Source organism: Acomys russatus, chromosome X (genome assembly GCF_903995435.1).
Source record: "Acomys russatus chromosome X, mAcoRus1.1, whole genome shotgun sequence".
NCBI classification, from domain to species: domain Eukaryota; kingdom Metazoa; phylum Chordata; class Mammalia; order Rodentia; family Muridae; genus Acomys; species Acomys russatus.
The window spans coordinates 80,452,945-80,477,234 of record NC_067169.1 but is presented as its reverse complement, the minus strand read 5'-3'; the positions used below and the strand labels follow the sequence as shown (position 1 = coordinate 80,477,234).

The following is a 24,290-nucleotide window of genomic DNA, read 5'->3' as shown; positions in this document are numbered from 1 at the left end:
GGTTAATAATCTACTTGGTTGAAAAGGAAAATAGACACAGTGAGACTTGAGTAAGCAATCTTTGTAATACATTCATACATGTATAATAGCAGGGTAATAATAAGTCTGGGCTGATTCCTAAGGACCAGGCTAATAATCACTGATTCGGTAGTGATGCAGCTGATCCCTCTTGTGTATGTTCAGCTAAACTGCCTGTGGGTATTATAAAAGACTTTAATCACTGCATGTGTCGATGGTTAATGTTATCTTGTACTCATTCTACTTTACAGAACTATTAATGAAATTAATTAAATAGTGCCTGAAATTTATTTGAGTTCCTTAGAGAAACACACTGTGTAAATATGACGTGATATTGAAATTCACCCTTCTCCTTCTTTGATTCTCTTATATAGCATGAATCTCTTGCCTCCTCCAATAATTTAATTTTGCCATAATTTAGAAAAACAGGTTTTAAACTGGGCTTTGAAAAACGATTCTTTCTCTAGTGTGTGACCCCATCCCACACCGTGCTCATACTTTTTGTGTATTATGAAATCATCATCGAAATAAGCCTAAAAACACACTATGGCTGTCATCTTAACAAGTTAAATGTAATTAAACATCTTGGCTATAAATGGAGAAAATTACCATTATAGCAATGGGTATACTATAAACACATCTGCAACTAATGAAAAAAATTAAAGTCTGAGATAAGTCTTCAGTGGGCCAGAGCTCTCCCTGTTCATGAAAATAAAGTGTCTTGTAATCATATGCAACATTTAAATATACATTAGCCTTACTCCCAGGTTAGTACTATGATTATAAACTAAACCAAAGCTTGGTTGGTGACAATTATCATGCAGATCTGTATTGGTGTTGTTTTGATTTACACTTTGTTGATTGTTAATTATAGTAGACATTTTTAAAGTATTTATTGACTGTCTGTATATTTTCTGAGAAACGTGTGTGTGTGTGTGTGTGAGTGTGTATGTGTGTATCTTATTGTTTACATGGTGAAAACGGGCTGAGAGTAATTATAAAAATTTTCAGAGCTAGAAAGAAGTTTGTAAGAATAAGGCCAAATTGGCAACTTACAACATATTCGTAGTGCCTATGAATGTTATACATTTTGTTTGTTTAGTTCCATCATACTAGCAGCACTGCTTTGCTCTCCTTTTTTCAATAGATTTTTGGACAGAAGGTAAGCAACCATCCTTTGGAAATTATGTGAGTATCCACAGTGATTTGATTTAGGAAGAAAACAGAAATTATTTAAAGAATGGTATTTTGGCTTTCCACTTTTGAAACCAAGGCTTGAATTCCTTTCTGAATGGTAAACTCATCTGGAAGCTCTAGACACATCTAGCAACTGGCTATGAATCACAAGGCACATAGCAAAGGTGTCTGTAAGGCTGTGTAATAAAATGACAGAGAGCTGTATACAACCTATTGTTAAAATCCATGTATAGGAAGCTTAAGTGAGAAGCAAAAAATATATTCAAAGCCAAGAACTTTCTACTGTTAGAATTATATTTTATGAACGTGTGTCCACTGTGGGCATATATTGTTACCCTAACGTCTGTTCTATCTGAACTGATAGCAGTAGCATCAATTCTGTGGTGGTTTTTGGTAGTTCAATCTTCTAATCCATGACATTCATTAAATAATGGATTCTTTTCAAATGTCTGAAAGTGGAAAAAATAGACCACCATTTTTTCACCAACTATAATTATGTACCATAGACTACAGGAAAACACTTATGTAGATATTCCCTTAACGCCTGAGTGGTGTGTATTTTACTTAAATACAAATGCCTTTACATGGCTTTATTTTATACATTAGCTACATATCTAGAGACCTGAAGAAAGTGTCTAGCACATTCACATATGACTAACCCTTAAGTGTTCTAGCAGTTGAGGTAGAAGGTATCTCTTCATAATTTAGATAATTACTTTAAGTATCCTTTTTATACTTTAAAATCTAGGCATGATGCAACCATTGGAAATTTTTTCTGCTCCCTTATAAATAGATTTTTCAAGACACAGCTGAGACATATCATGATTAGTTTACAGGTATCTGGTACTACTAATATATTTGAAAGAAAACAATCCGTGACTGTAATTTATACACTCTGGAGGCAGAAATGATTATTTCAGGCCCAATTTGGACTACTTAGAGAGTTCAGGGACATCTTGATTTAGATAGTTAGACTCCATCTCAAAAACATAGGGGTGGGAATACAGCTAGTGGTAAAAAAAAAAAAAAAAAAAAAAAAAAAAAAAAAAAAATTACCGAGCAAGCTTCATACTCAGCATTGCAGTAATAATCATCATCATCATTGTCATTGTCATCATCATCATCATCATAGATATTTTTGTTTTTGTCAAAATATATATCATGCAAATGCCATATGATATCACAGTTTAATGAAATAATTATGTACTGCTTTTCATAGCAATAATAATTCTGGTCTCATGATTTATAATAATTAGTTGATCTCCTTTGATTTGCTTCTTCTCTTTGAAATTTAGGAAGAGTTGTATAATTTGGGTAAACTAAGCTGACTCAAGTGTGTAATAAATAGATTTTCCCCTTTGAGGTGTTGTGTGCCTGTGCATGTGTGCAGATGATTCACTATGGATGAAGTCATATATGCATGCGCATGTGATAGCCAAAGGTCAGGTTCAGATATCTTTATCCTTCTCCATCTTACTTTTTGAGATTACCTTTCACTGAACCTGAATCTTGTAGGTTGGTCAATGAACTTCAGAATAGATGGCCATATATTCCCCCAGTGCCGTAAACCAACACTGGTTTTACAGCTACATGCCATTACACTTGATATTTGTCTGGGTGCTAGGAATTATAATTCAATTCCTCATGATTGTGTGGCAACACTTTCCCTATTGAGCCACCAAACTAGCCCCCATCAAGTCATTTTTAATGACAGCCATATTGAAGTACATAATGAAAGGCTGTGGTTTAAAAAGTTTAACCTTTGGTAACTTTTATTTATTTCTAATAAATCTCGTGTTTGAGTTGAGATTATAGGTGTATGTAAGGGTGTTGATGTTGAATGAACTCCTGTAACATGTAAGATTCTGCTACAAGAATAGTCACTCTCCCCTTTTCCATTACAGTTTTAGTTATTCTCACATTGCTCTGAAATTCTGCTTATCCACCTGCCTTCCCTACTTTAGTGTTTTGTTGTTGTTTGCTTGTTTATTTTTCTTACACCTTCCACTCCCATGTTGCATTAAGTTTTACATTTTGTTTTCTGCTTCTATAGAGACTTTTCCAATGGTCTCTTAGGAAACCTAATGTTAATTTATTAAAATTAAATTGTATTAATTTTTAGTAGAAGATGTGTTGGGGAATTCATTGCTTTGTTGTTTGTTGCTTTATTTATTTCAAGATAGTCTCACTATGTAGCTCTGGCTGTTCTGGAACTCACTTTGCAGATCAGGTGGGCCTCAAAGTCAAGTACTGGGATTAAAGGCATATGCCACCATGCCTAGCTAGGGAGATTGATTTCTGATGAAGATTGGCACTCGCTATACACATAGAGAGAGGTTGATCCAGGAGCACATAACACTGTCATTAAATATGAATCTAAACAACCTGTCAAAACAAAATAAATTCTGGATGAGACTAGAAAAGGAAGAAAACATATCTTTTATACAAGATCACATTCACCTAAAGAACTATTAAGTGTTTGAAATATCTGAAATATCTGCTTTAATTGTTCCATTGATCCCAAGTTTTGTGATATGCCCATAGGCCTTCTGATCTTCTCTTTTGAATCTTTAACATAGAAAGTAAAGTTGACATTATTTACTTTCTACATGATTCTCTACGACTAGCTTTAGGTGTTTGGAAGCATCCAAGAAGCTTCCATGATGGTACATTTTCAATATCACTTTTAATCAAAGTTGTATGGCAGATCTCAATTTTTTGAGTTATAATTTGTTTATGGCCTTTCAAATCTTCCAGAAACTTCTAGAGTATGCAAGGTATGCACTGGTGTTCATTGATAAAGGTAGTATGTAAGGAAGATGTTCTCCAACATCAATAAATTTCAGGTAAGGTAAATGCCCCATGATATTTTAATATTGTGTTATTAAAAACAGCAGAGGAAAGTGTAATGCAGTGTTAGTAGTTTTGGGAAAAATATTAAAAGCTTTTTTATTCATCTGTTGAGAAAATTATCAACACTGGTATAGTAAAGGTTTATTTCTTAAATATAAAGCTAAACTTACCATTACAGAAAGAAAATAATCAGAAAGTGGAAACTGGTGGATTTCCACATTCTTGGTGTACATTCTTTTTGCTGTTTTCATTTGGAGTATTATTCCAGACAGCGTCAACTGCATACTCTTGTTATATGGGAGCAGGAGTTTTCCGAGTATTTTGTTAAGAATGTGTTTATCATCTCAACGTGTATGGTTATTCAGTTAAAAATTAATCTTCTCTCAGCATCATAACGTGAACACAATTTAGCAACAACTCACCTGTCATCGCTATGTCAGCAAAAATGTATGTAAATTTCTGGAGCCTCGTGGATGACTAATGGATTACACCCAGGAGAAAGGAAGCTGAGATATTTTATTTTCCTCTAGAGATACACAAAATATCTTTACAGATACCAAATCTATGTATTTAAAAGTATTTATTTTTACTGAAAAATGTTGTTCATTGGATTACGTTTGGGACCGGCCAGAACTGAAAACAGACTCCTTACAATTATTCCAGACCATGTTTCTAAAGCTACCTGGAAATTCATGCTCAATATTTCCCATAAAATATCCTTGGTGCATGATGAGAGTATAAGCTTTTCTCCATAGGTGAAGGAAATGGAACTGAAAATGCTCTAGACAACTGAATTTTCTTTCTATTTACAATAGTATAGTATCCTCTAACAAAGTATCTCAATTTTAGTGGCCATTGTCAATGAGCTGACTTTCTTGGGGACTTTTGTATCACATGTCTTAAAAAACCTATGCTAGAACACCTGGGCTGGATGCTTCATTTCAAAGAAGACTTCTTCATTTACATGTCTGATGCCTTGGTATTCGTTGGACTTTTTCTCTCCACATGATTGATGCCACACCCATGTGGCTTGTGTGAGTTTCACATAACGTAGTGGCTTTACAGCTGATCAAGAGACTGAGAGACAAGTTACAAGTTTTTCTCAACCTAGCCATTAGAATCTCAGAACATTCTTTATGCTTTTCTCTATTAGAAAAACTGATCTCTGAGGCCAACCAAGAGTTGGGCGAGTAACAAAACCCAAAATTGTATTGTAGGAGCAGCAGAAACATGTATCTTTACCGCAGCACTGCCTCATTTGATAAGGCACTTAGGTATTTATTTGGATTGGACTGTTGAGTTCTTTGGGAACTTCTAAAATTCTTGTGTCAGTTTGAGGATGCCTGAAGCTGAATTCACTTGATGATAAACTTTAGAGTCGAGTGTAAAATAATTTCTGGAGGCTTTCATTATTATGAAATTATTGACCTTTGATATTAAATTTTGAAATTCAACGTGCTTTGTGTGAACAAGTATTCCAATATATACTAAAGTGTCTCACCAATAATACCACCTTATATTGAGTTTTTAAATTTCCTCAGATATAAGTGGAAGTATCTGATAAACCACTATTTTTTGCTATTTCTCTTTTCCTGTAGTGAGATTTTTTTCAAGTGTTTATCATTATAACTACAGATCTTCCATTTAGATCCAGGAGCTGATATTTACAGTACTCATGATAGTGTCTTTGCTACTCAGGATTAAAAGAAGGCAGTTATCCAATTTTCTATTAAAAATTGTTTTCAGACTAAAAACTTTGGCTTTATACATAATGGAAATCATAATCATATTGTGGTAATAACTTTATAAGGTGATAATTTTGGTGAGCTGTCTTAGTATGTGTTGGAATAAGTGTTCATGCAAAGCAAACATATTGTAGATGTTACAAACAATCTATATGAGGCTACACTTGGGGAAACTGAGTAGGATATATCCCTTAGAAGAGCCCATATCCTTGTTTTGAACAGTGATTCTTAAACTTCTCTGTTGAAGTGTATATAATGGCAGAAGAAAAGCAAAGTTCTAACTATAGTCATCATAAATAAAGTTCACTCAAATTTTATTTGCAATATTTATGCAAATTTTGTTTTCTCTGCTTAGTATACATGTTTTCTTGTAAGATAATATCACCAGAACCCCCAATATAGCCTAATAATAAAAGATCATTAAATGTTTTTTTTTTTTTTTTCGAGACAGAGTTTCTCTGTGTAGTCCTGGCTGTCCTAGACTCACTTTGTAGACCAGGCTGGCCTCGAACTCACAGTGACCTCCATGCCTCTGCCTCCCAGAGTGCTGGGATTAAAGGTGCCTGGCTTCATTAAATGTCTTTATGTAACTGCTCAGAACCCACAGAGTACCCTTGGCATATTCCCATATTAGTTTAAGTGGAGAAATGTGAGTAAAACTAACTGGGTAGAAAGGATGTCAGCACATCTATATTTTTCATTTTCTTTAATAAAATATAATGATTTCAAAGGTAATATGGGGAAGTTGGAAGAACCATAGTCTGATAATTCAACACTTGTGAATCAGATATCACTCCCAGGTTTATTATATCTCCTCTTTTGGTTTAAACAGACTTAACTTAGGCACTCATGCTATGAATCAGCATTGGAAAACTACATTTTAGAGCAGTGACCTCTTGAGGATATCATTTTCTTTCTCCTTTTTTGAAGATAGGATAAACCAGACTGAACCCACGTTTGGTTGGAAAAATCAAAATGGCAGTACACAATTTCCCAAAGAAATGAAATATTGGGTTTAATTGATCCTCCTTGGCTATATAATTGCTAGGCACCATCATGATCATAAACTGCAAAAGTTCATATGTTTTCAAAAACTTACTCAGTTCTTTTATGTGGTCTTTTTTTTTTTTAACTTGAAACACTTGAGAATACTAAGATTAAACTGAAGATAGGTGAAAGCTCACAAATGTTAAGTAATGTAGTTTTGATTAAAGGCCACACTTTGGAAGAGAACCAGACTTCTGCCTCTGAATTTCATTATGGTTCTTGAAATCATGTGGATTGGAGGAAGGGTACACACACACACACACACACACACACACACACACACACACACACACACACACACATACATGCACACACACACACACACACATACATGCACACACACACACACACACATACATGCACACACACACATACACACACGCATACACACACACTCAATCTTTTATATTCGTGAAAAGACAGTAGTACTCATAAATCACCTTGTTACTTATCTTGACAGATGCTTTGGATCTTGTCCTTAAAATGCATTTTAAATAACACTGGAATGTGTTGTTGAAAATAATATCATCAAATCATTTTAAAGGCTGAACGGTCTTTTATGAAGTGCTTAGTCTCTAGAAGTTAATTGTCTCCAAATTAACATTTTGGGCTGACATATATCAAAGTCTTTCTGTACCAATCACCAATGCAAGACAACCATGAATCTATCAATCAGAGAGTTAAAAAGCTCTGTCGCATAGCACACTTAATATCCAGTATAACAAATTAGTATTACCATTCCTTGATGCAATACAAACTCATTTCCTTAAACTGCTATTGTACTGAATGCCAGGGTTATAAATGAGCAGAACACAAATTGATTTGCATGTAATAACAGTGGCAATAAACCTTTCCTGGTTCGTGCAATTTTCTCCATCTGTTAGCAGAGAACAAGTGTAGGATCTATTATTATTCCCAGAAGGAGACTTACCCAGCTGGACATCTATAACACTTGGCTGATTTTCCATGGGGAACAATGGCTTGGGAGGCTTGTCTGTGAGTAAAGCTAAAAGAGAAAATGAAAGAAAGTAATGGAAAATTGAGATAAATTATAGGGTAAGGAATAATCTACCATGTATGATATTTAATGTTTGTAGACTCGATGGTGTGTAAACATTTATCAGACAGTGTTTGTACTTGGGTTGTTACTCTATCCATACAATATCCATTCCCAGCAATTTTAGAGTACCTTTGATTCACTCAAAATAGGCTATCTTCACATCTATATTTTCCAACAAGTTCAAACAAATGGACTATTTATTTTGGATGTATTTTTATAAGCTTGCATGTGACAACAAATGAAGATTTAAAAAGTAAAATCAGAGAAACATTAAATTCTCATATTTGCTCTGTGGCACTAAGTAGTCCCAATGAATTGTAGTGGAGATTCCCAGGAGCATAAGGCTTCCAAGAGTCTGAGTCATCCCTATGTGTTAATCTTAAGCAATACAAGAAAGGACTGATATCTTCTTTAGATTTTTTAAAAAGTTGGCATCTTTTGTCTACAAAGTCAGGTTTTTTGGGTTAACATACAAGGAGGTAAAATATTCTTTTTTGTTCTCAATTTATAATCTAGGAGCATAAACTCTAGACTAGCACAACAAAATAAAAAATAGAATAAACCATAGTATAATCTAATGAAAGGTTATAGTTGTAGCACGTAAGTAGTAAGAAATGTAAACATATATGACTTGGAGGAAAGAGAGGGCAATGCTGGCTGAAAGGATCAGGAGGAATTTTTATGAAGGGACTTGATGTCCACGTAAAATTTATTTTTTCCATGTAAAATGTAAAGAATAAAAAAAAAAAAAAAAGGAAAAGCAGAGCGTAAAGAAAAATAATTTAATGAAACCTTAACAACACAAACCATGGCACAGTGATCAAAGTTGTCAAGAATAATGATCTGATGAAAAGGAATTCAACAAGTGATGTGGAGAGCCAATTGCGCATGGCAGGAAAAATACAAATTGGAAATGACAGTACATAGATAAGCAAGGATTCAATTCAGAAGGGTCATAGGAAATTTGCAGACAGACTAGGACATGATATGTCTAGGCTAGAGTGTCACTGGTACTACTTGTAATAAAACAATGAGTCAAAGGTAATGAATCTAATGATCGTTAACTTGGCATGTGGGATGTGCTAGGGAAGAACAAAGGTAGGTAAGAAAGCACAGTACTAAAGTTGAGGCAGGGCAAAGCAATAATTGAGACAAGGATGAAGTCTAGAAATTTTAAAAAGAAAAAGAAGAAACAAATCTTAAATATAAATAGGCAAAACACTATGAATGCAATGAATTTACATAATTCATGGTTGTTTTGTGGTCCTTCTTGCTATATGTAGTTTATTTTATATGTATATTAATATAAAAGTATCTGTAAAAGTAAAAAATGATACAAGTTTTAAAAAAGAAATTACATTTAGAATCAACTAAAATATTTATAAAATAAAAGATCATTGATGGTTCTCATTTTAAAAAAGATGAAGAAACAAATCAGAGAAGTAACTAGAAGAAAGCAGCTAGAGGGCCTGGCATACATAAAGATGATGTCAACTCAGAGGAAGGACAGCAAGTAGCCAAGAAGAGACTTGATACCCTATGAGAATATATAGGGGGACATAATCCCCCTCAGGAACAGTCATAGGGGAGGGGAATAATGGGAAAATGGGGGGGGGAGGAATGGGAGGATACAAGGGATGGGATAAACATTGAGATGTAACAAGAATAAATTAATAAAAAAAAAAAAGAAAAAAAAAGCCAAAAAAAAAAAAGATGATGTCATGTGTACTATTGTCATAGAGACAACCTTACTTCACTCTATTAGCCATATTCTGAATTTATTTAAATTTGTACTGTATGTGTGTCTTGCTTAAGCTATGCAACTGGATTTTACCTCTTTAAAATGTTTTATAGACCTTTATAGTACACAGGAGGCTTAGCGCTCAACTGTTATAAAAGGTAGTCATTAAATCATCATTAATTGACATTCTTAGAAATCCTTGCTGATATGAAAGTAGTCTGTCTCATATTTGCAAATATATTTAGAAAAAAGTGATAAGTGTTGATGTGTAAGGTCAAGAAATAGAAATTTTTTGTCATATTCTCAAAAATAATTGTTGATAACAAATATATACTAGAAAGCTATGTAGAAAGCATATTTGTATGATATAAGTTCCAGCTTCCTCAATTTCTTGAGATAGGAAGGGTTTAGTGGGTAAATTGCTTGCGTTTTCAACAAATCTTCATTGATAGGCCACAACTTGTTTCTACAAAATTTAACATTTTTGAAGCAAGCAGATTTGTGGATAATTTACACAGACTTAAAAGTCTATTATATCATCTTTATGATATATTAATTTCAGTTAATTTTAATAACATGATCTCTAGTTATTAATTAGAATATAAGGAATAATAGCTTAAATATCTGAATTCAAAGTCCAGTCATATCAGGGGCTCAGTTTGGCTTGCACAGTTTACTACTATTGGTAATAGCTAAATATTTGAAACAACTTAAATTTTCATCAATAAAAAAAACCTGGTGTATAATTATACCATTTATTATGATATAGTAGATAGATTTACATTAGTTTATAAATTTTATATAAACATCTTAAGACAAATTGTAAAGAAACAAGATCATAAATATTGTATATAGCATGAATATGTAACTGTGAACTTGTAAAAATGTATAAAATATAGATACATATGGGCCATTCTGGCATAGATATATGTACAGTTTGTAACCGTGGTTTCCACTACGGTGAGAAATTGGTTAGCTGAGGAATAGTGGGAGACATGGGGAATGCAGAATGGGCAGCCTGCAACATATTCTAGTGACATTACATAAACAGAGCAGGAATATATTTAGAAATATACATATACACATATACATAGATACATATATGTATATAAAAATTTAATTTAAAAAGAGGCCATGGATTTTAAAAAGTGCAATGAGTGTGGGAGGGCCTTGGAAGGAGGAAACATAAAGGAAAATATATAATTATAACCTCAAAAAATTAATGACACTTAGAATAGTATACATGTTCTATGCTTTAAAAACAGGGTTGAAGGGGAAGTAAAACATAGACAATATTTTGTCTTGTTTATATATAAATAATTTTTATTTCCTTGTAGAATTGTTGCTACTTTTTGTTATGTTTCCAAATCATAGATACTGAGATTCCCTGGAGAGTGTTCTTAATTTCTTTCACAAATTCATATCCATAAATGAATTAAGTAGAGTGCTATTGGTGGAAAGCAAATGTAAGCAATGTACTTCATGTGCTGAAGTTATGGTCTTCTCTGCTTTCAGTAGGATATGAATCCAGGCTCATGTTCTTCAGCTATAGCTACCCCAGTTTCATAGTTAAATATCTACTACTAAAGTCATAGCTATGTATACTAAGGCCAATTTCAAGTATCTTATACTCATATGCTTTTCACAACATTCAAGATGTTTTAGATATATTATTATGTGTGATTTATGTAGTGACCTGGAGCTATAAAAGAAGCAGTTGAAGTTTCAACATAGACATACAACTCAGCAGAGCTTACAATGTTTCATTTAGTGTGACCTTATGACCAAAATTCCCTGTTTGTATGATGAGTATAAGGGCACATATATTGTAGGTAGGAGATAGGTAAAATAGCTGACAACAACAACAACAACCAAAACAAACACATAAACAAAAGTTATTTTAGCCTCTTTGACTCCTAGGCCAATCAAGTGGTTTCATGGCCATCAGCCAGTTGAACTATGATGACTTTAGGCATTCTCATAAATATACACCGTTCTCTTTGCTTTCTTCAGCTTTTCTTAAAATTTATTTTTAATTTATATATTCCCTTTACATCTTGATTGAAGTCTCTTTCCTCTTCTCCTCCTGGTCCCTCCTTCCTACTCTTTTCCCTCTATCCCCTCCCCTTGTCCTCAGAAAAGGGAAGCTCCCCCAATCCACCCCGGCACATCAAGTTGCATTCACTGAGGCCAGGCAAGCAGCCAGGTTAGGGTGAAGTGCTCAAAAGTAGGCAATAGAGTCGATGTCAGAGACAGCACCTGCTCAGCTTACTAGGGGATCCACATGAGGATCAAACTGCCCATTGGTTGCAATATGTGTACCCTGGCCTGATCTGAAGCCTACCCATGGGAGAAAGCCAATTCCTGACTCCATTAACGATAGTGTTATGTTTACAGACAGGAGCCTAGCATAACTGTCCTCTGAGGGGCTACACCCAGCAGCTGATTGATACACATGTTGAGACTCTCAGCCAAGCATTAGGTGGAGCTCAGGGAGTCCTGTGGAAGGGTGGTGGAGAAGGATTGAAGGACACAGAAGGGACAAGAACTCCTCCAAAAGACAAACAGTGTCAACTAACATAGATCCATGGGGGCTTACAGAGAGGGAAGCACCAAAGAGCATGCATGGACTGGAAAGATACACTTTTCAATCCAAAACCCACGAGAAGAAAGGACTGAAATTGCATCTGGAGTCCACCAATTCCCTGTGGGACGTTTAACTGTGTGGAACCTCACTTAATTCTAGTACCATACTTATGCCTGGGAATTGCCAGGGAGCACTGCAGATGTATGATGATAAACCATCCCATGCAACAATAGGATTTAAAGATTAGCTAACATACATGCTACCATGGGCAGGACAGCTCATTGCTCATTCTCTCTTCCTCCTTCCCTCCCTCCCTCCCTCCCTCCCTCTCTTCCTCCCTCCCTCCCTGCTTAGGAAAAGAAGACAAGAACCACCAACATCAAGCCGCCAGAACAACTGAGTAGACATTTACAATTTCATCAGAGAACTCATTTACCTCACCCTAGACCTTCAGAGGGAGTGATTTGTGGTTGAAATAATGGAAACAAGGGAGTCAGTTTGATGCACATACTCCAGTCTGTATTCCCTCCCCTGCACTTCCATCTGTAGCTGCTTATCTGCTTGTGTTTAATTATCCTTAAATATAATTGCTCTACAGAGTATACCAACACACTGTGCTTAATGTGCTAAGGAAGCTACTAGAGTTACTGCCTGCTCTTCCTTAAGTGAGATTTTATGTGTTTGACACTAACATTCCTGAGGAGTGTGCTCAAATTAACTCTTTTCCTGGGAAGGCAGTGGTTTACATCATGCACCGCCAGATCATTCAGTGTAGCTGAGATGATTTGACAGCTCCATGACTGTTGTGAAAGATATGAGTAGCATTATTTATTGAGTGGGATCAATCAGTTGATTACATTGCCTACACATTATACACTATTATTGCCATTTTTATTGTCCTCTTCTGCTTTTCATTTGTCTGCTTAATTAGATTTCTAAAAAGATCAAGTGGAAGAGAGCGAAGTGCAGCAATTAATTCCTTGAATGATGCCATTTTGGAATGAAGTTGTTAAGATCAATCAACTAGACTACCCCCACAAAGCCTTAAAGTCACAGACCAAATGGAACATGCATATAATTCCTGACTGTTTCGTGGTTCTTCTTGCTGTATGTAGTTTATTGCATATATGTGTACTAATATAAATGTATATGTAAAAAGTATTTAATAAAAAATTGTAAAAAAAATCACAAACCAAAAATCACCATTTTCAACAGTATTTGAAATCACATACGAACATTTCTATTTTTGTTGCAACATTTGGCTGTTCATACCTAAAAATATCCTGGAGGATAAAAATCTGAACTTATCAGAGAGGAGCATAAATCATTGCAACTAACAATACAGTCTTTAAAATGGTCTTGAATTTTTACTTATTTTTTAACTTATCAACTCTACATATCAGTTATTTTCTCAGTTTCCACTTTAGCACATTACATTAATTTCTAAACCTGCATCTTGACTTAAATACTCACATCAAGCTTATAGTTGTCAAGTGTTATCATCTATATTAGTTAGCAGTGCAACTATGTGGCTGTTTAAATAGGAATGGCCTCACAGGCTCATGTATTTGAATGATTGGTCATTAGGAAGTGGTGCTATTTAACAGGGATTATAGGAGGTGTGGCGTTGGTGGAGAAAGTGTGTCACTGGGAGTAGGCTTTGGGGTTTCCAAATGCTCAAATCAGGCTCAGTGTCTCAGTCTTCCTGCCACCTACAGATCCAGATGTAGAATTCTCAACTTTTCCTCCAGCACTACATCTATCTGCATGTGGGCATGCTTCCTGGCATGCTGAAAATGGACTAAATTTCTTAAACTATAAACCAGCCCAAATTAAATGCTTTCCTTTATAAGAGCTGCCGTGGTCATGGTGTCTCTTCACAGCAATAAAGCACTGACTAAGACACATTGTTTGGCATCTTCTGTTATTATATACCATTCTAAGGTATTTTATATTACATTTGACCAACAACTTGCACGTAAGGTCCCACAGCTTTGATTCTCAAAGCAGCCATCTGAATTGAGGTCTGTCTGATATCACCATGTCCACAATATTCTCCCTAGTATCTTCTGCTTCTATTGGGAAATCTACCTAACCTCCAATAGCAGCTTGCCTGGTAACCACAGAAGCTAATTTATTTTTCTTGTCTGAAATCCTGAAGTATTTGCAAGCTCTTTCAACTATTCATCTGGCAAGTAGCAAGTGTTGCTTTGAATATAAAGTAATCCTCACTTCATATAGGCATGTAAGTCATCCCAACTGGAGTTTTAACCTCCTGGATGATGAGGATCGTGCCTCCAATACGTCAGCATACAAGGTAATCTTTGCCCATGTAGAACAAATAAACATAATCTCCAAATTAACTTTTGCTTGAAAATAGGGCTTCCCACAGGACTCTTTGATTGCAAGGAACACAATTTGGCTGATTATATACAGCAAAAGGAAAATTTATCACAGGGCTCTCTCAAGGATGGCCGGGAAATCTGGGGATCTAAGTCTTGGAATGGAAGAAACTGGAACAGATGTATAGACAAGGAGGACTAAATAATAGTCTGAGACTATGTACACAATTGAATAAAATTGGTTTTATAGCTTTCCAAATGTGTTCCACTTTATTCGTTTTACTATTTTGTTCTATCTCACTTTGATCAAAGTTTTAAAACCCTAAGAAAGATGAGCTGAATGGGCAAGATTTGAGCTTTTATTACAGTCAAGTATACATATATATCATGAGGGAAAGAATCCCCCACAACAGGTTTGATCAATTTCTAAATTATTAACCCTTACTGCCAGACCTGTGAGCCAGGGCCCCTTTGCACGTCAAATGACCCTTTCACAAGAGTTGTCTGAGACCTTCAGAAAACACAGATGTTTGCATTATAATTCACAACAGTAGCATAATTACAATTATGAAGTGTCAACAAAAACAATTTTATGGTTGGTGGTCACTGCAACAGGAGGAACAGTATTAAAAGGTCACAGCATTAGGCAGGTTGAAAGCCAGTGTGCTTGACAGTTATTCACCATAAACTGTTCTGTGTGTTGCTGGATACAGAAGAGCCTCTGCTCAATCAGATGTCAGGAAAACCTATAATGATGATGCCACATTGTCCAACAGTTAAAGGGGAACAAAATCATTCATTGGAAATAACCCTCAACCAGAAAGGAAATATAGGCTGCTACTAGAAAGAAAAGAAAAAGTAAACTAGATAGCCAATTCACAGTATGGGCTTGTTTTATTAATTTCGATGTCAACAATATTCCTTGGGAGATATACTATTAATAAGATGTCCTGAAGATGTGCTTTTAACATATAGAATTACTACTCAAGTCATTGTGTGTTTCACTAAGCACTACAATGGTATTTGCTCAGTGTACTTCAAAAGGGGGTAAGGAGGGGTCATAACAAATCTATGCATCAGCCCCTAAGGTGTAAGGTGCCTGAGAATCATAAAGTATGTGGTGCTGAGAGGAAATTAAGGACTTTATAAGGAAAATGGATATAATCTCTTTATGGGAAAACAAAAAGGAAGCTCTTCCTGAGCAAATTGGATTTTGGGAAGCTAGGTATCTTGTTAATAACTTTCAAAGTTTCCCACAATTAATAAGACTAACACAGATGGTTGATTAGTATAAACATTTCATACACTGAACACAGACTTAATTTAAAAGTTTCTCAATGCTGAACATACTAAAAGTAACATCCCTCATTGAAATACTTTATATTTCCTTTTGTAATTAGGTAACAATTTCTTAAGGCCTGGAATATATTTTTCTTTAAAACTGAAATAAATAGATGTGTTATGGTTTTGGTTTTTGGAGACAGGGTTTCTCTGTGTAGCCCTGGGTCTCCTGGAGCTCACACTGTAGACCAAGTTGACCTCGAACTCACAGAGATCCACCTGCCTCTGCCTTCCAGAGTGCTTGGATTTAGATGTGCACCACTGCTCCCAGCTAAATAGATTTTCTTAATCTGAATACAGTGTACATATTTTACTATTTAATCTAAATATCTTTTATGGAATTACAAAGATGAGACCCTACATGATTTAGGTGATAATACAAGAAAACACACACACTTTTTATAATTCAATATCAGTCTTAACCTATCTCAGTATCAGTCTTCCAAACATATAAACACAAACAGGATCTGTCACATATGAGTCTCCTTTGTCCTATTCCTTGTTCTGGGTTCCTCACTTCAATTTTTTTTTTTTTTTTTTTTTTTGTCAAATCTTTAGGTGTCCAAGGTTACGCATCTCTCTCTCTCATCAAATTACAGGAAAGGAAAGCTTTATTCCTTTGAAGGCAGTTTACCAGAAAACATACAGAGCCCTAGTTCATTTACTGAACTCATGCATAGTACAAGGGAAATAAGAATCCTCCTAAAGTATGAATGTTGGACAACAGAGTGAACCATAGTACAAGTATATGAAATCAGAGAATATTTTTCCCCTGTGGTTTATATTTGTGTATATCAAAAAACATCGGAAGGGTGCTATCAAATTCACCATAGTATTTTCTTAATCCCAGCACTCGGGAGGCAGAGGCAGCCAGATCGCTGTGAGTCAGAGAATATTTTTTTATTTCAGATTATTTTTGTTTGTTTGTTTTTCTTTGAGATTATAATCAGAAATTTTTGTGATTGATTCTCCCACTTTGGGGCATTTTAGGATAGAGATAGAGGGAATATTTTACATAAGTAAATATCCGTTAAAAACTCAAGATTTGTTTTTAATTCAGTCTGTTATTACCTCCTTCAAGTATCCACTCTAGGAATTAGTTTTTTATAATTATTTTCATCTGCCCACATTATTGTATACTCTGCCTTATCTGTAACAGCAGACAAGATGATATGAACTGCTCATTAAGTCCACTTACAAAAGGGATGCTTTCTCTAGATGTTTCAGCTATAATGAAAAGGCTATTCAGGACTCAGTTAAAAGATCAGTGAGTCGCATAATTATTTGGAGTCTGTCAAACCATTCAGTTACCTATGTCACACATTTCCCTATCCCGCATAAAAAAATTCTCTTTACTAAGTAACTTACTGATGAAACAGTCTCATATCTCTTATAGGTGTGTTGGACAAATTTGTTACAAACCAGGAAGTCATATTTAGAGGATTAAATTATTTTGGAAAAACACATTCATGTTGCACAAAGTGTATCCCTGACTCAATTTAGAGTCATTTTCAGCATAGAACATGAAGTTGCTCATAACATTTTAATAAACAAATGGTTCTTTAACAGGGAGATGATAAGTTCCTGGGGAGGTAAGATGCAATTCACGTAGCCATTGTCCCTGTCCAGCTCAGAGCCTCCCTGGCAACTGGCTCAGAGCCTGTGTCTGTCCTTGCAACTCAGAGGATGTGCCCTGAGGGTAGTGAGTGGTCAGGGCTGCTGTGAAGTTGCCCTGGCATGACCTTTTCTCTGGATGCCATATTTATTTCTCCTAATATTTGAGTTTGAGCAATGCATAAGCTTGGGGAAAGCTTTAACACAAAAGTAGGGCAATTTCTTCTCAATGCCGTTTGACACAGGGTCTTTCTCTGGAGAGACGAGTGTGTATTCAGCACAAATCTGCTCAGACATAAAGCAACTTCTTCAAACTTGAAAAGAAAACAACCTTGGGGAGAAATGGAAATTTAAACAGAGGTTGGGATGGTAGCCCCCACCCTTTTCTTTCACAATATATTTCCCCTGATTTTGCCTTTTCTGTCTCGGGTGAGATATTTGCCTTTTTTTCCCCTCTAAAATAGTACTCTCATGACTTTTATATTGCAGATGTCAAAGAAAGTCCAGTGCTGTTATTAACAAAATTAACATGATAGTCTGTGTTCTGTTCCTACACAGAAACTGGGATGTAGTTAGAATTAAAATAGATATAAGAGGCTAAACATTGGAATTGGAATAATTTATACTCACATTAAATGATCATCATTTTCCCCTATGGTCGCTGATCTGTGAAGTTCTAGAATTTCACCCAGATTACAATGCATAGGAATAGAAGACGCCCAAAGATATGTAATTCGAGAGGTAGACAAAGTCTTAACCTTTTGACAGATGAAGAAACAGAACAGCAGAAAAGAAATGGATATGCTCAGCATCATGTTGCACATTAGTCCTAAAAGGATTAAAACCCAAGACACGAGTCCAATTTTTTTTTTTTTACCACTGCACAATAGTTAAAATTCATTAAGCACAAGTTAAAAAACCAGGCACTTTGTACATTAATTTTCTCATTCAATCCTCACAACAACATATAAAGTCAGGTCCATCATTGTCAATGTTTGATAAATAAGAAAGGGTACCCTCGTTGAGATGATCAAATTATTTGCCCAAAGTTATATAGCTGGTAAATATACTACAGCTCTAGGGCACAAATCTACCTTACCCTTGAGTTTAAGCTGATAGCCATTATACTACACTGTCCCTTTTATTCATTGTTTTTAGAGTTATGACTCTTTATTTTTTAATTTTTTAAATATAGCTTATTAGAGGAAGATGTGGTAGAATATACTTGTAGTTGCATCACAGTTGAGACAGAAGGGTCTCGACTTTGAAGCTACTTTGATATATATAGTGGGTTTCAAGCAAGCTATGTCTATATAGTGACACCCAATCTCAAAAAAGAAATCACCATGTATGTCATGGAATCAATAGGGTTTCATATGATGTCCTAATTTTCTGCTTCACTTCCCACTGGATTAAAATAAAGGTAGGGCAGTTCTGGAGAGGTGGCTCAGCCATTAAGAGCACTGGCTACTCTTCTGAAGGACCCAGGTTCAATTCCCAGCACCCACATGGCAGCTCACAACTGTCTGTAACTCCAGTTCCAGGGCATCTGACACCCTCACACACACATACAAGCAGGCAGAATACTAATGTACATGAAGTAAGAAAAAACTTAAGATAGGGCTAGGTTATATAAATTACACCATGGAGAGCGCTTTCTTCCTCTCCTTTTCTAGATCCCATAGAGTATGCACATTTCTTCAGGGTTGCCTCTCTTTAATCCTGAGTACTAGCAAGGGCAAGCTGAGTCCTTCCCCCTTTATAGTAAATTTCTCTTCCTCCTCCCTTTTATTGATAATCCTGATTTAAAATTTGATGGGACTTGGAAGCATGGTGGAACTGAATCTCTGTGCATGCTTATGAGAGAGTCTCTAGATCAGGTTAATTGAGGGAGGCGGTTTCTCATGAAAGTGGGTAATTTCATTCGAAGAACTCAAGTGCAGGGAGGAATAAAAAGGAGAACTTGAGCTTAGCACAAGAAATCGTCTCTCCCCTCTTCCCAAGTGCTGATGCAGTGTGACCAGCTGCTTGGAGCTGTCAAACTTTCCTAACCATGATGGCCTGTAACTTCCAACTGTGAGCCAAAATAAACCCTTCCTTCCTTTACTTGCTTTTCTCATGTGTTTCCTTATAGCAACAAGTAGTTATGTTAGCATCATCTGGCTCTTCCAGCTTAAGCTCCCTGTTTCAGTCACGTAGTTAGCAACCATAGTTCCATTTTCAGCCCTGTTTTCTGTTTTCTATACAGTATAATATATTCATAGCCAACAAAAACATGGTCATCTTCGGGAAGGGATACTGTTTAGCCAAGCACCATTCCACAAGAAATATTCAAATCTAATATAAGTAGAATTTTGATTTTTTAATTTTTTTGGCTTTTGAGATATGTTATATAACTCAGGGTAGCTTCAGACTCTCTAAAGCCAGGGAGTACCTTAAACACATGGTCTTCCTGCCTCTCCACTGGTAATGTTGAGATTATAAGCACACACTCCCACAGCCAGTTTACGAAGGGCTTTCTGCATACTAGACAAGCTTTGAGCTATATCCCCAGGCTTAAATAGACTGGTAAAGAAAACAAGTTATTGTATTTTGGCTGACACAGAGTAAAATGTACATTGCATGATTTATATAGTTATTACGTGGACTTTTATTTACCAGTTTAATTTCAGCCAAATCAGCTTGTTAATATACTGTTTGTATTTCAAAATTCAAAATTCAAAATATAAACCTAACAAGACAATTATTAATACATTTGTTTTCAGGCTAGTATTAAAACTTTCCTTTTCCTGATTAATGCCTTATTTCTTATGGCTGCCAAAACTAATTAGGCATTCATAGCTTGTCAATGTAATGGTTTGTAATGCAAAAGAGCAGGGAAAAGTGAAATACCACTTAAGCAAGTTTAGTTGTTTAGATGTATTAATAGTCCCTAATGAGGAGACAAGTGCTGGTATTAAATAAACACTCTCTTTAGATTCAAGTGTTCCATGACAAAAATGATTATCTGATCTACAGAATATTCTTTTGGTAGACATTAAAGAAAATGTCATATTTAGAACTCAGGAAGAAATTTTCCTAAGTGTAAAACCATTCTAATATAAAGAGTTATTTAGTTCAGGATTTGAAGTAGAAATAGAGCTGGTGTCAATCACAGGCATTATCCTTTTTGCCTCCTCCATGTGAGCTATTTCCACATTTATTTTTCACAACTGTAAGTAACTAATTTGTTTCCACAAGAGAAAGCCAAATGCATAATCATCAAAGCCTATAAATTGGTGCCAGGCAGGATGATGCAACCATCCTGGCAGGAAGGGAGACACTCTCTAAAGAGACACATTTGTACCACTCCCTTTAGCTATAGTGCTACTAAAATAATGTACCCCATCAAAATTAAAATATCTGTAAGTATATTATGCTTGGGGAAGGGGAAGGCTGAAGCTTGGTGCCAGCCAGAGGGCAACCTTATCTCTCAGGAAAATATTCTCAAATTTGCAAAAGATTCTCAGACCACCTTACAGAAAGACTGGGGCCCAGATAATTATGTATCAGTGGTGAGCCGGACCACATCTCAACCAAGACATTTTCCTCACGTGTACCTTTTAACCTCTACTAAAACCTAAATATCCTGCCCATGCCCCTGATGTGAGTTACTGGATCCGTTTGTTTTTAATTTTTTCCTTTTACAATTGTGATCACAGTGAATAAATAAATCTGTGTTTTGGGCTGTTACTAATCAGTTTAAGGGGTGAATTGTGAACTGGTAGCTGAGCTTATCTTGGTGGAGCTGCCAGGGACAATTCTTTAACCCTAAAACTCTGGCAACAGTCCCACTCACCAAATTCTACTTTGTTGGTAGAGGCAGAAGGATCCCAACTTCAAGATCAGTATAGGTCAATGTGGTAAGAGCCTGTCACTAAACAAAACCAAAGCTATCCAAACCTATAAACTGAAAGATTGTTTACATTTCACAGATAAAGAAAGTGAGGCTTGGAGAGTTTAAAATGTTGACCTAAGAACTCACTTGTAGATTCTAAAGGCTAGAATCAGTATTTATGGCTCAGTTTACTGACCACTGCTTTGTGGAATCCTATTTTCACTTGGGTATTATCATATTGCTAGGAGGTAAGGACTACTTTTACTCTTGCGTTATCATAGAGAAAATTAAGGTTCTGGGAGGTTGGATAACTTCAACAAAGTCACCTAGCTAGCAAAATGTGCAGCGCTGTCATTGAAACTCTTCTATTTGAACTTAAAACTAGAATCTTTGCCCCTAATCTCTCTAGGATGAATATGCAATAGTGTTTTAATTGAATTCAATCACACTAAAATATCTGAAAATCATTTTCATCACTGAAGTCAAGACCCAGCCCTTAGAAATCTTGATTAATTTTTCCCACATGATGGTGGCTCTCTGGGAGGTTCCCCAAGCTTGTTCCATGTCTTCATAGCGTTGATGAGTACTAATTTAATTAATCAAATATAAGCTGATGATCTAGGATGTTGAAATTGATTTTCAAACGAAGCCAATTATAACTGCTCACAGCTCCAAAGAGAAAATAGAAGCTATGTGATTTCAGGATGCGATTAGTGGATTCAAAGGGGGCTAAAAAAAAAAAAACGAAAACTGAACAACAAAGCACTTTCTCCTCTCCAGTCTGCTCACTTTAAGTCCCCCTGGGAAACTCCAGAGGCAATTCTGAAGCTGAAACAGGGAAACTTACATTTCTAACTAGGATGAAACTTCTGCAAAACAGGTGCCTTGCGTTTTTGAGTTTAACCTCTCAAACCTGCCTGCTAAATGGGATTCTGAAGATGGCCCCGGATTTTCCGATAACATCTGCATCTCCTGAGATGTCCTTAGTAATCCCCTGGTATAGTTTTGTTAAGGAATTAAACTCAATGCTCAGAAAAAGTGGCTGCTTGTTTCTGTAGGCAGTGTTTGAAACTATAACTCGGGCTAATGCTTTGACAGGTGAGCCATTGTCACCAGCCTTCCTTATAAAGAATTATCTGCAGCAGCTTCTAAGTGTAATCTGAATTTACCTAAGGGTCTGTACATCTCCCCCATACCATCTGACCTTTTCATCCCTTGGTCTAGAGAACTGACACTTCCTCTGTAGAATAGTCAAGTATAGCCAGAAACCCAGGTGTTCAAGGCTGCTCTGGCTTTCTTCCCAATTGACCTGGTGCCACTGGATGTTTCTACAGCTAATAGAACCTTTTCCTGAGAAAGTCTGCAGTCAAGAAATGATCAGGTCATTTGTGAAAGAACAAAAGGCTTTTCAGGAAACTTTTCTGTGATGGGGGATGGGGGTAGGATTGGTGGTTGCTTGCTTTTACAAACCAGAGGGAATCCTGCAAGTGGTTGTTGCTGCATTAGGTGAATTAGTGTGTGCTGCTTTGCTTTCAGCCTGACAGGCTAGTTACACATCTGAGTGAAAACTGTGCCTTTTATCATCTTCATCTACGGACATCTAGTCCATTGGTGTTTTAACATGAGCCTGACAGCTGGAGATTACTAGCACAGAGCCATTTGCCCTTACACAGTCTTAAAGGAGGGAAAGGCACTGCTTAGTTCTTGAGAAGGGAATTTCAGTTCCCAGGACAGCAAAAATCTCCTCACCCTAGCCTGTTTTATGTCTACCCAGACCTTGGAAATGTCTGTGATGTTCATCAGCATCTAGCTGATCACACCCTAATTCAGAGCAGATGGCAGCATGTATGTTAGGATTTTATAGGGAAAGTCTCTCCCAACTTTCAAAAACACCTGCCACCCACTATCTAGGTCACAAAACTTTATAGCATTGCTGTTGAAAGCAGACTCTCCAAATTCTTGCTCTGCCACTTGTTTGACCTGAAAAAGTATTCTTTATTATTATTATTATTATTAATTTATTCTTGTTACATCTCAATGTTTATCCCATCCCTTGTATCCTCCCATTCCTCCCCCCCCCATTTTCCCATTATTCCCCTCCCCTATGACTGTTCCTGAGGGGGATTACGTCCCCCTGTATATTCTCATAGGGTATCAAGTCTCTTCTTGGCTACTTGCTGTCCTTCCTCTGAGTGCCACAAGGTCTCCCCCTCCAGGGGACATGGTCAAATGTGAGGCACGAGAGTATGTGAGAAAGTCGTATCACACTCTCCGCTCAACTGTGGAATTCTCAACTGAAAAAGTATTCTTAACCTGTGATGGGACTGTGTTCCCTTGATGCAAAACTAACAATGATAAATGCACACAATTTGGGGAATTATGAGGATTAAATAACATTGTGTTTATATGATGCTAGGACAAGAACCAATTCATAGTTTTGTTTTCAATAAATGATAGCAAATTGTATTGAGACTATCCAGTTGTCTTTCCTCCTGAGAATGGAACCCAGCTAATTATTCTAGAGTGGATGAATGATGGGAAGTAGTTATGAGAATAGGAATGCTGAAATGGAAGGGGTGGGATACTGATTGGACGATGGCATCTTGTAACAGAGATGAAAAGAACCAACATCACCAAAACAAATCTCCTGACCTTGAGAAATTCAGGTCTCCAATATCATGAGATACTACCATGCTCTGTGCCTAGAGGTCTATCTCAGATAGCCAGCTTTAGCCTTGATAATGGCATCAACTTTTTATCTACAAGCTTAAAACACATCTACAATAATGTGCAAGGAAATGGATGAGCTAGCAGAATCTCTCCCTCTCCCGAGCCCACCACCAGATCTTGCAAAATCACAGGGAAATT

The 24,290-nt window shown here is 36.2% G+C and overlaps 1 protein-coding gene across 1 annotated transcript in view; it reads right to left on the bottom strand.

Moving 5' to 3' along the window:
• Positions 1 to 24,290, bottom strand: part of Il1rapl2 (interleukin 1 receptor accessory protein like 2) — a 1,209,823-nt gene that overhangs the window by 268,648 nt on the left and 916,885 nt on the right. Inside the window, exon 6 of the mRNA XM_051141602.1 lies at positions 7,792 to 7,866. Within this exon, the coding sequence (XP_050997559.1) occupies positions 7,792 to 7,866 (75 nt within the window). The remainder of the gene's footprint in view (positions 1 to 7,791; positions 7,867 to 24,290) is intronic.